General features: G+C 39.9%; 1 protein-coding gene across 3 annotated transcripts in view; it reads left to right on the top strand.

Moving 5' to 3' along the window:
* The window catches only part of HMGXB3 (HMG-box containing 3), a 47,037-nt gene that overhangs the window by 10,616 nt on the left and 21,066 nt on the right, over nt 1–15,355 (top strand). The window contains exons 6-11 of one of the 3 annotated variants that reach the window (XM_014786181.2): nt 4,785–4,916; nt 9,118–9,264; nt 9,361–9,536; nt 11,329–11,504; nt 11,644–11,741; nt 13,806–13,904. In XM_014786181.2, coding sequence (XP_014641667.1) covers nt 4,785–4,916; nt 9,118–9,264; nt 9,361–9,536; nt 11,329–11,504; nt 11,644–11,741; nt 13,806–13,904 — 828 coding nt within the window. Of the gene's footprint in view, nt 1–4,784; nt 4,917–9,117; nt 9,537–11,328; nt 11,505–11,643; nt 11,742–13,805; nt 13,905–15,355 lie in introns of all 3 variants that reach the window. The other 2 variants (XM_004428654.2, XM_087429575.1) reach the window with 2 other exon arrangements.

The following is a 15,355-nucleotide window of genomic DNA, read 5'->3' as shown; positions in this document are numbered from 1 at the left end:
AGTTTAGGAAGTTTTCTCATATTCCTAATTTGCTGGGAGTATTCATCAGGAATGGATGTTGGATTTTGTCAGATGCGTTTTCTGTGTCTATTGAGATGATTGCATGAATTTTCTTTTTTAGTTTGTTAATGTGGTTAAATTCATTGTTTTTCAATGTTAAACCAACCCTGCATTCCCAGGGTAAACCTCACTTGGCAATGATGTATTATCCTTCTAATACGTTGTTGGATTTGATTTGCTGAAATTTTGTTCAGAATTTTTCTATCTATATTCATGAGGGATATTGATCTCTAATTTTCTTTTCTTCTACAGTGTTTGTTTTCTGGTTTTAGTTTCAGGTTAATGCTTACCTCATAGAATGGGTTAGGGAATATTTTCTCCTCTTCAGTTTTCTGGAAGAGTTTGTGTAGTGTTGGCATTTTTTTCTCCCTTAAATGTTTGGTAGAATTACCAGTAAAGTAGTCTGGGCTTGGAGATTTCTTCGTGAGAAAGTTTTTAATTGCAAGTCCAATATTTAAAATATGTATAGGACTATTCAGATTATCTATTTTGTGTGAGCTTTGGTCGTTTGTCTTTCGGGGAATTTGTCTGTTTCATCTAAATTGTTGAATTTATTGCCATAAAATTGTGCAAAACATTCCCTTATTCTTTAAAAAATTGTAGTAGAATATATACTACATAAAATTTACCATATTAACCGTTTTTAAGTGTACAATTAAGTATAGTCACAATGTTGTGCAGCCATTACTAATATGCATTTCCAGAAGTTTTTCATCATCCCAAACAGAAATTCTGTACCCATTAAACAGTAACTTGCCCTTCCTTCCTCCCCCCAGTCCCTGATAACCTCTCTTTTACTTTCTGTCTCTGGATTTGCATATTATAGGTACCACATATAAGTGGAATCAGGTAAATTTTGTCCTTTTGGTCTGACTTTTTCACTTAGCATAATGTTTCCACGGTTCATCTATCTTGTAGTATGTATGAGAATTTCATTCCTTTTTATGATTGAGTAATATTCCATTGCATGTATATACTGCATTGTTTATCCATTGATAAACATTGATGGACGTTCTTTTGTTTTAACATTTTGGCTATTGTGAGTAATGCTGCTATGAACTTTGATGTACAAATGTCTGTTTGAGTCCCTGCTTTCAGTTCTTTTGAGTATATACCTAAGAGGAATTGCTGGATCATGTAGTAATTCTGTTTACAGTTTTAAAGAAACCCTTATCCTTTCAATATCTTTAGAATCCGTAGTGATTTTACTTCTCTCATCACTGATACTGGTAATTTGGATCTTCTTTCTTTTTTTCCTAATAAGCCTGACTAGAGGTTTTTAATTTTATTGATCTTTTCAAAGGACCAGCTTTTGGTTTCATTGGTTTTCTCTATTGTTTTTGTTTTCTATCTCCCTGATTTCTGCCTTGATCCTTATTATCTTTCTTCTGCTTAGTTTAGGTTCAATTTGCTCTTTTCTGGTTTCTTTTTTTTGTGTGTGTGTGTGTGAGGAAGATCAGCCCTGAGCTAACATCCATGCTAATCCTCCTCTTTTTGCTGAGGAAGACCGACTCTGAGCTAACATCTATTGCCAATCCTCCTCCTTTCTTTTTTTTTCCCCAAAGCCCCAGTAGATAGTTGTATGTCATAGTTGCACATCCTTCTAGTTGCTGTATGTGGGACGCGGCCTCAGCATGGCCGGAGAAGCGGTGCGTCGGTGCGCGCCCGGGATCCCAACCCGGGCCGCCAGTAGCAGAGCGCGCGCACTTAACCGCTAAGCCACGGGGCCGGCCCGCTCTTTTCTGGTTTCTTAAGGTAGAAGCTAAGGTCATTGATTTGGACGTTTCTTTTCTAATATAGCTGTTTAGTGCTATAAATTTCCCTCTCAGCACTGCTTTAGTGGCAGCCCACAAATTTTGATATGGTATGTTTTCGTTTTCATTCAGTTCAAAGTACTTCTAATTTACTTCTTTGACCCATGAGTTATTTAGAAGTGTAGTATTTACTTTGTGAATATTTGGGATTTTCCAGATATCTTTCTTGTATTGATTTCTGATTTAATTCCATTGTGGTGTATATAGTCTTCGTAGTTTATGAGACATGAATCCTTTAAAATTTATTGAGACTTAGTTTTATGGCCCAGAATATGGTTTATCTTGATAGATGTTCTGTGTGCACGTGAGAAGAATGTGTATTCTGCTGTTGGGTGGAGTGTTCTATACGTGTCAGATTAGGTCAAGTTGATTGATAGTGTTCAGCACTTTTGTATCCTTACTGATTTTCTGTCTACTTGTTCTGTCAGTTATTGAGAGAAAGCATCCACCTATCATTGTAGATTTATCTGTTTGTTTCTGCAGTTCTATTAGTTTTTTGTGTCGTGTATTTTGACACTGTTATTAAGTATATAAACATTTAGGATTATTATGTCCTCTTAATAAATTTACCCCTTCAGCATTGTGAAATAAACCTTCTTTATCTCTAGCAGTATTCTCTCCTATGAAATCTACTTTGATATCAAACTTTCTTTTGATTATTGTTATTAGCAGATATATCTTTTTCCATCCTAGTACTTTGAACTTATTTATATCTTTGTATTTGAAGTATTTTTTATGTAGGCAGCATGTAGGTTGGGTCTAAGAGCAAGACCTATTTGACAATCTCTGCCTTTTAATTGTGGTATTTAGGCCTTATATATAATGTGGTTATTGATATGGTTAGGTTTAAATCTGTCATCTTACTATTTGTTTTCTTTTTGTCCTATTTTGTTAGGCTTTCTTTTGAATTAATTGAATATTTTTTATTAATCCATTTTATCTTTTTTTTTTTTTTTTTTGTGAGGAAGATCAGCCCTGAGCTAACATCTGCCAATCCTCCTCTTTTTTTGCTGAGGAAGACTGGCCCTGGGCTAACATCCATGCCCATCTTCCTCTACTTTATATGGGATGCTGCCACAGCATGACTTGACAAGCGGTGTGTCAGTGCGCACCCGGGATCCCAACCAGCGAACCGCGGGCCGCCGCAGCGGAGGGCGTGCAGTTAACCACTTGCGCCACTGGGCCGGCCCCCATTTTATCTCCTTTATTGCCTTATTAGCTATTAACTTCGTTTTGGTTATTGTAGTGGTTTCTTTAGGATTAATAATGTGCGTTTTTAATTTATTATAGTCTATCTTCTAAAACTCCTGCTGTGGATAAACCATATATTAGATAAGAAAGTTGTAGTATTTTAAACAGGAACAGCCACTGCACCTGATTCATGGTTATGAATCTGAGCCTTTGCTCTCCTGGAAATTACTGGTCTAATAAGTGTCAGCTAAGCTCTTCTAGAAAAGTGTTTTATGAGTAATACTTAAGAATGAAACATCAGCCTTGAACGCTAGCGTTTTTTTTCTAAAGTCATTTCTATAAGCTGCTATTTAGGAATATTTCCAAGTTCATGGTAATTTACTTATAGGTAATTTACTTATAGAACTAACCTAACTTAAATTTTTACTCTGCTTTCTGGGAATGTTCAGAATGAATATTCTATATGGGGCCACTGTCTGAGAAAAGATAGGGGATGCTTTATATCCCAGTAATAGTAGTCTGTCACAAACCTGTAGAATCTTTTACAATCTACTAAGTGACACGTTTCCTCATTTCTTACCTCATTCTCCTCAAGATATATCCATGAAATAGGAAAGGCAGGTGATTTTACAGAGGAAAAAACCTAGGACCCAAGAGCTAAAGTGACTTACCCCCACGTCTTTCACTGTCTCAGTGACATAGTTGGAAGCCAAAGCCTGGTCTGTTTCCCTGGTGCCACAGCACTTCACTTGCATCCTTGTCCTGCTATTATCATCATAACCTTTTCCTTTTCCTTCTCTTTTTCCTTGAACCTTCTGGCAGAAGTAGCCTAGTGGCAGCTTGGTGTTTCCCGAAGGGAGGTTTTTGCATTTTGGTCAGGCTGTGAAGCTGGGATTAATAGTGGAATAAACGTTCATAAGTGACAGAACAAATCTGACAGGGAAATGTTTTCTTTCCACCATTAATCGAGAAATGGAGCATGGCTAATTTCTGTTTGTAGCTAAAATGTAATAATCCTTTGTAATACAGTCTGTTCAGAGGGAAGTCATCAGAGATGATGAGAGCCAGTGGCTGAATATAGTCATGTGCAAACAATTAAATTCTGTTGAACGTCAAGGGACTTGGTTTCTATTGGAGTTCTCTCTCGTTTTTTTAGTGACCATGGTCTATTTTTATATCTCTGAACCCTAGGTTCTAGGTTCTTTGATTTTTGACAAGAATTAAGATGAAGCAAATTCTTTCAAGTATTCAGAGCTATAGGGTGCACTTGGATGCATGCAAGGACTTGTGGACCAAGAATCAGAGATCTGGGTTCTAGGTCTAGCTCTGCCCTTGAGTCACTGTATGATTTGAACCACTCTGAACCTCAGTAGTAGTAGTACCTACTTCATAGCATTACTGAGAGCATTAAATGAGATATCGGTAAAGTGTTTAACACTGTGTGGTACTTTGCTTAATTAATAGCAACTATTACTTTCTTTATTCTTTTGATACCTAACTGTATAGCCTCGGGTAACTATCTTTCCTCTGTTTCTCCATTTCAAAAAGTGAACTAGTTATATCTTAGGACCTTTCCAACTCTGACCTTTTAAGATACCATGAATTGGCTATCCTTCTGCAAGCTGGTATCCTCCTAGCAGTGTTGTGGTTATAAGGGTCATCAGAATCTGAGAGATGTTAGACTGTGGTGTTGATTCTGACCTACTCTTTTCCTTACAGACCACTACATACACCCGCCGGGGCCATGGGACATGTACCAGCCCAGGTTGCTCCTTCACATACGTCACCAGGCACAAACCACCTAAGTGCCCTACCTGTGGTAACTTTCTAGGAGGGAAGTGGATCCCAAAGGTAAGGTCCATTGGCTATTACTGCTTTGGAAGCCCCACAAAGTAGGCTTCCTGTTCCCCTTAAGAACAAATGACTTAAAAATTAATATTTATTTTTATTTTCTGACTATATGAGTAAGTCAATTTCATTGTAGACCATTTAAAAAAAAAAAAAAAGAATAAAGTGTTATCCATAATCTTATACTGTCCAGAGAAAAGCCGTTATTAATAATTTTGGTGTATTTTCTTGTAGTCTTTTTTCTATGAATATACAAGTTCAGTATCTTGCGTTTTTTCATTTAACATATCATGCTATTAAATACTCTTCAAAAATGTTACCTTTGATTGCTTCATTATTTCCCATAAATGACTGCACCATGTTGATTTATTCATTTCCTCTTAGGGTTAAATTTTCAACAATCCACCCTCCACACTGAGTGCTTAGTTATTCAGATGGCATAGCTCACCTCTTCTCACTCTTTAGCTCAGACTCTTTTCAGTCTCCTATAGCTCTTATTGAAAGTTGAGGTCCTTAACCCAGTATTCAAGGTCTTCCCTAGTCTAACTCTAACTTTCCAAATGTAAACCTGTTTTTCTCTGTGTAAATAAATGATGCTAAATAAATAAATGACGATCAGAGCTATGCCCTGTGAAGTTTAGTTCAACACATGTATTTTGTTACCTGTTTTATGCTTGGTACTGACGATATAAATAATACATACTTGCCACATTTTTGATATGAGACTATAAATTATTTAGGGCCAAAAGAACTAGAATAGTCAGGGGTGGTTTTATAGAGGAGGTGGTCTTAAACGATCACTAGAATTGGGGTAGGTAGAAAAGGAAATAGAGGGCATTGTTTTTGTTTTTGTTTTGTGAGGAAGACCAGCCCTGAGCTAACATCTGATGCTAATCCTCCTCTTTTTTCTGAGGAAGACTGGCCCTGAGCTAACATCCGTGCCCATCTTCCTCTACTTTATATGGGACGCCGCCACAGCATGGCTCGACAAGTAGTGCGTCGGTGCGCACCCAGGATCCGAACTGGCGAAACCCTGGGCCGCCGCAGCGGAGCGCGCGCACCTAACCGCTGCGCCACCGGGCCGGCCCCAAGAAGGCATTGTTTTTGTAAGAAGAGCTTAGGCTAGGGTTGTGTTTGTCATGTGTTTAACTCAGCATGGGCCAAATTTATATGTGTAGAGAAAACTAATATAGTAGTATGCCTATTAAGTTACAGTGGGGCAATTTCCACAGAGCATCTCTTTGAGAAACACTGGGATGGTGACTTTTGCCCTCTGGCTGCATGTTGGAGTTCAGGCTAGTACCAATTCCAGGAGACAGAATAGGTTGATAATTAAGCATACAATTCTGGAGTCAGCTTCCTCAGTTCAAACCCCTGCTGCCCAAGTTTTTAGCGATGTAACCTTGGACAAGTTATTTTATGTCTGTATTCTTGATTTAGGTTTCCTTTCATCTGTAAATGGAAGTTAACAATAGTGCCTACCTTATTAGGGTTGTTGGGGTCACGTGAGATTATCCTTGTAGAGTGGACAGCACATTCCTAGTATAAAATCCTCAGTAAAGGTTCCCTGCTATCATTATTGGAAACATTTTAACTATTGTCTCTATTATTACTCTTCACGTTATCACTTCAGGGGGCAGGAAAGACCTAGTGCTAGTGTCTCTCAGGAGGTTTTGTCAAGTTTCTTGTGCCTGCCTTCTTTGGTGTGTGGCCGTGAAGTCATTCAGTTTAGTCTCACCCTACTTATTCTCCCCAAAGTGTACTTCTTCAGCTGCAGTAGGGAGACCGAATTGGATAGTAGTCAGAATCCTTGGCCCCTCTTCACTGATGCACAGCAGGTCTGTTAAATGACCTTATTTCCTGTGCTTTTGCATAGAAAAGTCTTAACTGGTCCTGTGGCTTGTCGTCTTTAGATTCTGTTTTTACTTTGGCTCTCTTTTCTTTTTCATTTTATGTCTTCTCCCCACCCACTTTGGTTGAATAACTTTTGAGCCATGGTTCTCTTTCTGAGATCAAACTCATGACATGAAAACATTTTTGTACTTGTCCCGCATCTTGACTTGCTATGTCAGAATTTTTTCTTCCCCAAATATTTTTGCAAGAATTACCATGTAAAGACACTAAGATTTCTTAATCTCATAGCAACAGAATAAGTAAGTGTGAGAAGAAAAAGAGTAACGTTTTAGCATCAATACACTTAGAGGTAAAAGTGGCTTTGGTTATCAGCTAGTTCAACTCCAAGTTTCCAGCTGAGGAAAAATAGATTCAGGAGAAGTGACTTAAGTTCACATAGCTAATTGTGCCAGCACCTTTTCCACCAAACCACACTTCTCAGGCATTGCTTTGTTGATTAGCTGCAGAATCTTAAGGTTTCTTGGGTTCTGATTTTTGAAGCAGCAAGTATAAATAGTTTCTAAAAGCTCCAGATGTGTCCATGCCAGTTAGGAAATGAGTCACCTTTTCTTGTATTGTTCTAGAGTTCATACTGGCTAAAATTAGCCCAAGAAATGTGTGGCACAGTTCCCAATGAGTTGGATGGAACAAAAGGTGGTATATAAGGCTCTTTAGCTCAAGGCTTCACTCCTATGGGCTCTCTTATAGTGGTAATTGAGGTCTCTCTGAGGGGGCAACTGGTAATATTTGCCTTCCATCTTGAAAGAAAGTGACATCTAAAAAGAGTAGGCTGAGTTAAGGAAAGGTGAGATCATCAGCTAGTTTTTTGCTCTGATTGCTTAAATTATCCAGTCTTCCTGCAAAGGAGTTTTGTCTAAAATAGCCTACTTAGTGGGCAGTGTTTCATTCGAAGATCTCGTCTCAGGAGGTTAGTTTAACTTGTCTCCTGTTTTCTTTCTGACTTGCTCCTCTCCAGCAGTCAATAAGCACTGTACGGTTTACTTGAAATTCTTTTCTGTATTTACTCGTCCTCATGGGCTATTACTGTGTGTTAGAATCTGAGAATTCTCTACTGGAGATTTCTTAAAGGTTGTCTATATTGGTTCTTAATCAGAGGCAGCATGCTGCCAAGGGAGCTTTGGAAATGTAAGGGGTTTTTGGTAGTCATTGACTGGGAGATAATACTAAAACTTAATGACAATAGCCGCAGATGCTAGACTTCCTGCAATGTGCAAGGGGTCCTGCACTGTGAAGAATTTAGCCACCCAAAAGGCTGTCTTGCTGCTGCTTACAAGCACTGAGAGCCCAACTCTCTCTTATTTCGTAATGGGGACATGAGGGTTCAGATGAAGGTTGCCTTAGGGACGTAAGTAATTAAGTGTGAAGCAGAGCCTAGGTAGAACCAGCATTTATGTTTTATGTCTCCTAGTTTATAGTGCCTTTCACTATTCACATGGAAGAAAAGACTTTTGTGAGACCTATTCCGGAGACAATCACTGTTTTAAAAAAAATTTTAGCGTGTGTACATATATAAGTATATGTATGTGTATGTATATACATGTATATAAATAATACTATATTTCCATAGCAGTGTTGATTGGATAAAAGGTAAGGCACCAAGGAATGTTTTAAAGTAGGTCTGTCTGAGATAGCAGCTGGTATTTTTAGTGAGTTTGAATATTTTCTAGCATGTAATTAATATGTATGAGTTAATTTGACCCAATGAGAAGTTTGTGACATCTGTGTAAGTCTGCCTTAAGACTCACCTGGAAGAATCTGGGACAAAAGGTAGTGTTTTCCTCAATGGAGTTGGAAGCTTTGAGTCTATCCATGTAAGGTTGTGACCACATTGGGATTAATTGAATCTCATAAAGAGACCATCAAGATAAATAATTTAGGACTTTCAAGGTAAACAGTTTAGGACTTCCAGGCCCAATATGGCAATGTGTCAGCCTCTTTCTGGACATAGAGAAGTAGGCTTTGAACAATCAAAGGTCAAGCTAAAAAATGCAGACGTTTGTTCGCTGAAACCTAAAGAGGCACGTAAGTAAGAAATGTGTTAGGAGGAGAACAGCTTTATCCTAACTCGGGCATTGAATACTACAGTGAGAGGGACCTGAAGTCAGAAGACTTAGATTCAGGCCAGTTTTATACTTGGCATCTTAAGTTAGCCTTTTCTTCTCTTTGGGCCTCAATTTCCTTATCTGTTGCCCATACATTATTGTTCTGAAGATCAAGTGAGAGAATATGTGTGACTGTGTTGTCAGCTGTAAAATGCCATAAGCATACAAGGTATTGTTATTTTTTCTAGGAAAAGCCAGCAAAAGTCAAAGTGGAATTGTCTTCTGGTGTCTCCTCCAAAGGCTCTGTGGTTAAAAGGAATCAGCAGCCTGTTACCACTGAGCAAAATTCCCCTAAGGAAAACGCCTCCAAACTGACCCTGGAGAACTCAGAAGCTGTAAGCCAGCTCCTAAGTGTGGCTCCTCCAAGAGAAGTGGGTGAGGAGAATGAGTGGGAGGAAGTGATCATCTCAGATGCCCATGTTTTGGTCAAGGAAGCTCCTGGGAATCGTGGTATAGCAGCCACTAAGACGCCGGTGGTCAAGAGTGGTGTGCAGCCTGAGATCTCTCTGGGGACAACTGAGAATGACAGTCCTGGACCAGACATACCACCGCCCGCTGAGAGGACCAGCACCTCCAGTCCACTCCCTGCTCCTAAAAAACCTACAGGGTAATCCACTGTGTTTATATGATAGGATTGTATTTAGAATAGCAGCTTGGGAAATGCCCCATGTTTGTTTTGTCCCTTGTCCTTTACAGCATTCCTGAGAGAGGCAGCAGAGCTCAGTTAGTGGTTCCTATTTTAGAGATACGGAAACCAAGGCCTAGGGACAAGAATGATTTCCCTTTCCTCCTACCCTCTGCCGTCCATGCACTGCTGTTAGGTTCCTTATACTTCTTGTCAGTCTCTCTAAAACAGTTATTAGGGTCTTGCTGGTACAGGCTATGGGCAGTACTACAAACTAGTATCCAATCCTGCATACTCAATTTGGAAAGAGAAGCCTTATTAAGGCAACTGATAGAAAGATCCTTGTCCTGGTGGTCAGACAGTTTAATTCTGGTTGTGACTCTGTCTCTGACTTCTGTTTGACCTTGGGCATAGTCACTTCATGCCTGTTCTCTCCTCTGAAAAATCTTGAGTTGGGTATTAAAAAAATCTTATCCTTAATGGCTGACTGTACAGACTGAAAAAGACTGTGTGTAAAGCATGCAGCCCAGTACCTGCAGATAGGAAGAGGTCCATAAGGGTGGGCTGTTTTTCCTCCATTTTCTCTTCTTAAAGGCTTAACTGGGTTCTACCTGTAGCCTCTTCCCAGAGACAGTTGTAGTTTTGTTACTAAAGGCCCATATTTGTTTTATATCGGTTCTTAATGGGGAACAGTTTTGCCCCTAGGGGACATTGTGGCAGTGTATAGGCACATTTTTGGTTGTTACAACTGGGTGGGGATGGTGTGCTACTGGCATCTAGTGAGTAGAGGCCAGGGCTGCTGCTAAACATCCTACAGTGCATAGGACGGCCCCCTGGAACCAAGAATTATCTGGCCCAAAAAGTTAATAGCGTCAAGGTTTAGAAATTCTGGTTTATATTATCATGACTTTAAAATTTTTATTGTTGAATAGGAAATATATTCACATGGTTCAAACTCAAAAGGTATAAAGAATATACACTGGAAGAAACCTCCCTTCTACCCCATCCTTCAGTCATCCATTTCCATTTGCCTGAGACAATCAGTATTCCCATCTTACTGTGTTTTAGAGATAATTTTAAGCATATAAACAAGTATGTGTATATATGTGTGTCTTTGTATGTATATATTTTTCCCTACCTTTTTTTACACAAATTGTAGCAGAACATACATATTTCTACATGTTGCCTGTTTTTATTTAACAGTGTACCTTGAGATGGTTCTGTATCTTTAGAGAATGAGGCTGTGCACTTTAGACCTTTTGTTTTGGGCAGGTGAATCACTTCAGCAAATGTGTATTGAGGCCTTCTATGGTGCAGGCTCTGTGCTTAACATTGGAGCTACAAAGATGAGGAAGACATGGACTTTGTTCCCCAGGGTCTCTAAGCCACCCTCATGTAGGAGACTGATATGCTTTAAATACTTTCTCTAATTAGAGGCAGATTAGATGTTATATTATAACTACAATAGCTGTTGGTATTCCACACTGTAGGCACTGTTTTGCACTTTTTTATCTTCATAATGATCCCATGAAGTATGTGTAATTACTATTCCACTTTACATATTAGGAACTTGAGGTTGACAGAAGAGTAAATTACTTGCCCAGGGCCACACCGCTACTTAATGGTTTAATTTGAACCCAGTCTACAGGTTGACAGTTTAATCACTACACTGTCCCTCTAATAAAGTACTCTTTGGAGATTGCACTTTGGTTTCCTTCCCCTTGGTCTGAGATTTCTAGGAGATTTCCCTTCTTTTTTTTTTTTTTGTCTCCAGAGTTGACCTGCTCACCCCTGGGCCCAGAGCCCCAGAGCTTAAAGGCAGAGCACGAGGGAAGCCCTCATTACTGGCTGCAGCAAGACCCATGAGAGCAATTCTCCCGGCCCCAGCTAATGTGGGCCGAGGCAGCAGCATGGGACTGCCCAGGGCCAGGCAGGCCTTTCCGCTGAGTGGTAAGGGCTGGGACAGACGCGGGAGGAGGGGCTGTCTAATGGAAAGGGGACAAGAGTTGGGGGGTTGCGAGTGGAGATGAGAGACTTAGGGAGACTCTGAATGCACTTAAGTCACCAGTTTGGCTCCTGGTTGTCTCAGATAAAACACCCTCTGTGAGAACTTGTGGCCTGAAGCCAAGCACGCTGAAGCAGCTGGGCCAGCCCATCCAACAGCCATCTAACACTGGTGAGGTGAAGGTAAGACCCGTTCCACAGAGGGGGAGCTGTGTGGGGGCCTGGGTGCTCTGAGAACAGGGCTTCCATTTAGTGTCTCGAAGCCATTGGCAAAAAGCCTATTCTTACCCTGGTATACCTCTGGGAGGAGGTTTAGCATGATTGAGTTATCTATTTTTTAATTAATTTCTTTTTATTGTTATAAAATGAATGCTTGTTTTTAAACTTATTTAAAAATAACATAGAACTTAGGAAAACAGTCGTAAGAATAAAAAGAGTACAAAGAGCCCCGTGAACTCTTTACCCATAGTCATTTATTCTTAACATATTAGCCCCTTTTGCTTTATCGTTTATGCTCATGTATTTTTCCCATTATATGTATGTATGTATAAAATATACATAATTCAGTGTGTATTTCTGAAGAATAGGGATATTCTGTTACTGAAACATTCATACAATACTTTACCATTCGTATTCCAGTTTTGTCAATTTTACCAAATTCTGTCCTTCATAGCATTTTCCCGCTCCACTACAGGGTCCAGTCTAGGATTGGATATTGTATTTAGTTGTCATGTCTCTTTAGCCTCCTTTAAAAAAGTGAATGCATGGTTGTCATAGAAAATTTAGATAAGGCAGAAAATAAATCTCTTGTGATCCTGCCACCCAGAATAACTGTTATTGACAGTCTGGTGTGCGTTCATTCAGCCTTCAAGTCCTTTCTTGCGTTTGTGTGTGTTTATTTTTTAATATAATTTTTTAAACCAAAAAACATGGCTCTTACTCCATGTCCTGGTTTGTAGCCAGTACAGTTCATTCAGTTTAATGACATAGCTATTAAAGATTTCCCAGGTATCAAAATTCTGTGTATTCAAGCACATTTATTCTTAGATTTTCTTTTTTTTGGCCATACGTGGCAAGAATAGTTATGATCAAGATTCCCTCTATCAGCATTTTTCACTAGACTGCTTTTTTTTTTTTTTTTACCTTGTCCTTCAATAACAAACACATTTTCACATCACAGCCCGGTAAACATATCCATACATACATTAACACATTAAAAATGTAATAATTCTATGCCCTTATTATGTGCAGTCATTTTTCCATTTCTTTTTGTAAAATGCTGGTTTCAATCCTTTAATTTCACGACCCTTCAGTGGATTGTGGCCTCTAGTTGAAAACTCTGTCATGAAGTAAATTGGAATAGGGGAATTGGTCTGCCATCTCACTTGCCATGTGCTCTATATCAGGTAACTTCTTCGTTTGATAGTTCTTAATTTGCCCCAACAGAATATCAACCGGCTCTTACTTTGAAGGCTGATCTGTCTGTCACCCAGAGGTGGTGTTGGCACTGGGTGCATGTGTGATCTTGGGGTGTAGAAGGATGATAATCTAGTCTGCTTCAGCCGCTTCCTAGATTTCCAGCCCTTAGAGTCCCTTTACTTGTGTTAACTCCCAGTCTTCTCTGTAAATAGTTTCCTTTTGATTGGCAACATTGGGTGTTTGTTAAAAGCCATAAGACCTTTTGCTAGTCTTAAACCAGTTAAGTTACATGAAATCTTATATTCGGAAAATCAGCCTAAATTCAGTATTACAGAATAATTACTTTTAATTTAGAATGCTTTCTTCATCTTTTCTTTCTTTTTAAATTATATAAGTAATATCTACATTTCGTGTAGAACATTTGAAAATGTTATAGATAGTGGTAAAAGGGGAAACAATCATGATCTTCCTCTCATCCTGTGACATTTTACTGAATAATTTTTCAGACTTTTTTCTATGCTAATGTTATCCACCACGTATGTGTGTATAGCTATCGTGTGCTTTTCTCACTTGATAGTAATTATAAATCCGATTTGTGGTGTTTCTAATATGCAGTGTTAGAAGCTGCACAGGAGGGTGAGGCAGCCCCTGACCTTGAAAGAACACTTCACCTTTGGTCCACTGGTGGCTGCTGACTAGCATCCCAGGGGGCTCATTTGGAGCATAGCTGTACAAATTCCCTGGGAAACTTTCCTCAAGCTGTTTCAGGACACAGGACCTCAGGAGTTTGAGGTTCAGAAGCACTAAATAATTTGTTGTGACCCACAGCTACCAAATGGCCCGGCCAACAGGACATCTCAGGTGAAAGTTGTAGAGGTCAAGCCCGATATGTTTCCTCCATATAAGTACAGCTGCACTGTCACACTGGTAAGTGCAGCCAGGTGAGGGGTGACACGGAGGTGGTTTGGTTTTGTGGTTGAGGGTGAGTAGAGTCTGAGGGGGGTGTGGAGTGGTATGGGAATGAGAGTAGGGTCAGGGATAGATCATTGATTCTGAAGATCCCGTCCCTGATACAAATGATAGCTACTGGGTGAATCAGCCAGGTTTGTTGTTTTCCCCAGGTGAGATCTAGGAAGTTTAGGCCAGCCGAGACCAGGATATTTCTGTTGAGAGTAGTTGGAGATGAGAATCCAGTCCAGCTTTAGTATTCAACAGTTTTTGGACCTTTTAGCCTCAAAAGTGTGTCCCACAGATAAGTTTGGGAAATGTACTTTTCCTCCCTAAAACAGAGTCACATTCAATACTAGTATCTTAAAGGGTTTGAGAAGTGCTTTAGTAAAGCAGCTTATTTTGTTTAGCCTGGCATTTCCCACCAAGTTTTTCCCTCCTCCTTAGCTTTATCATTAATATAACATGTATTAATACCCTAAGAAACAAATGTGTGACTGGGGTCATCCCTTTGCAGGGAAAGCAGCATGGAGCAGTGGAGTAGACACTAGATGTTGAAAGGCCCAGTCCAGAAGTGGTTCTGGCTCTGCAGCTAGGGTGCCCTGTGACCTTGGGCAGGGCTCTTTCCTTCTCTGGTCCTCAGTTTCCACTGTCTGTAGAATGCTGCATTGGTTTAGATATCATGTTGGGGCTTCTCTTGCTCTGAACATTCTCTGATTTTATTGATCCTTAAGATGTCAACCAGCCAGATACCTTTTGGCAGCTTCTCTGGCTTGGTTGAGTAAGATGGACAGATTTTGAGAAAGCAGCTAAATTTTTAAAAATTCTTACCTGAAGCAGGCAGACAGGTGCAGGAAGAGTCATTCATTCCAAAAAGTTTTTATTGAGTCCCTGCTCTCTGCCAGGCCCTGTGCTGAGGATTAAGTAGTGAACAAGACAGCATGGTATGGTGGGTTGGTACCTAGTCTGGCCTGATTCTTAAGGAGAATGTGTCTCTTATCCTGGAGATCTGCTCAGGTTTCTTTTTCCAAAGACCTAATTACTGCCTTCTCCATGCCGTTCATACCCTGACTGCCCCCCTCCCTTTGGCTGCAGGCGGCCACTAAGATTACCACCTAGGGGGAACTGCCCTGGACCATCTCTGGCTGATTAGACAGCAACTTGTCATAGAATCCTAGGTACCAGAGCTTTGAGCTTAAATAGTCCAGAAGTCACAATTTGTCTTTGGGCTTGAAACCTTTAGTTCACCGAGGTCTCTAGCAGTTTTTGTTACAACAGGCCTGCTTCACTCTGTCAACTGCCTGGACCCGGAAGGCATTTGAATTCTGACCCTTGACAGTCAACTCACTTGTTTCACAGATGGGGCAGAACTTGCCAGAATTATGCAGGCTATGTTAAGATTGAAAGGGGATAACTACAGAGAAGGGATC

This window comes from Ceratotherium simum, chromosome 4, assembly GCF_057802395.1.
Source record: "Ceratotherium simum simum isolate JZ-2026a chromosome 4, ASM5780239v1, whole genome shotgun sequence".
Taxonomy (NCBI): domain Eukaryota; kingdom Metazoa; phylum Chordata; class Mammalia; order Perissodactyla; family Rhinocerotidae; genus Ceratotherium; species Ceratotherium simum.
This window is presented reverse-complemented; position numbering and strand designations above follow the sequence as displayed.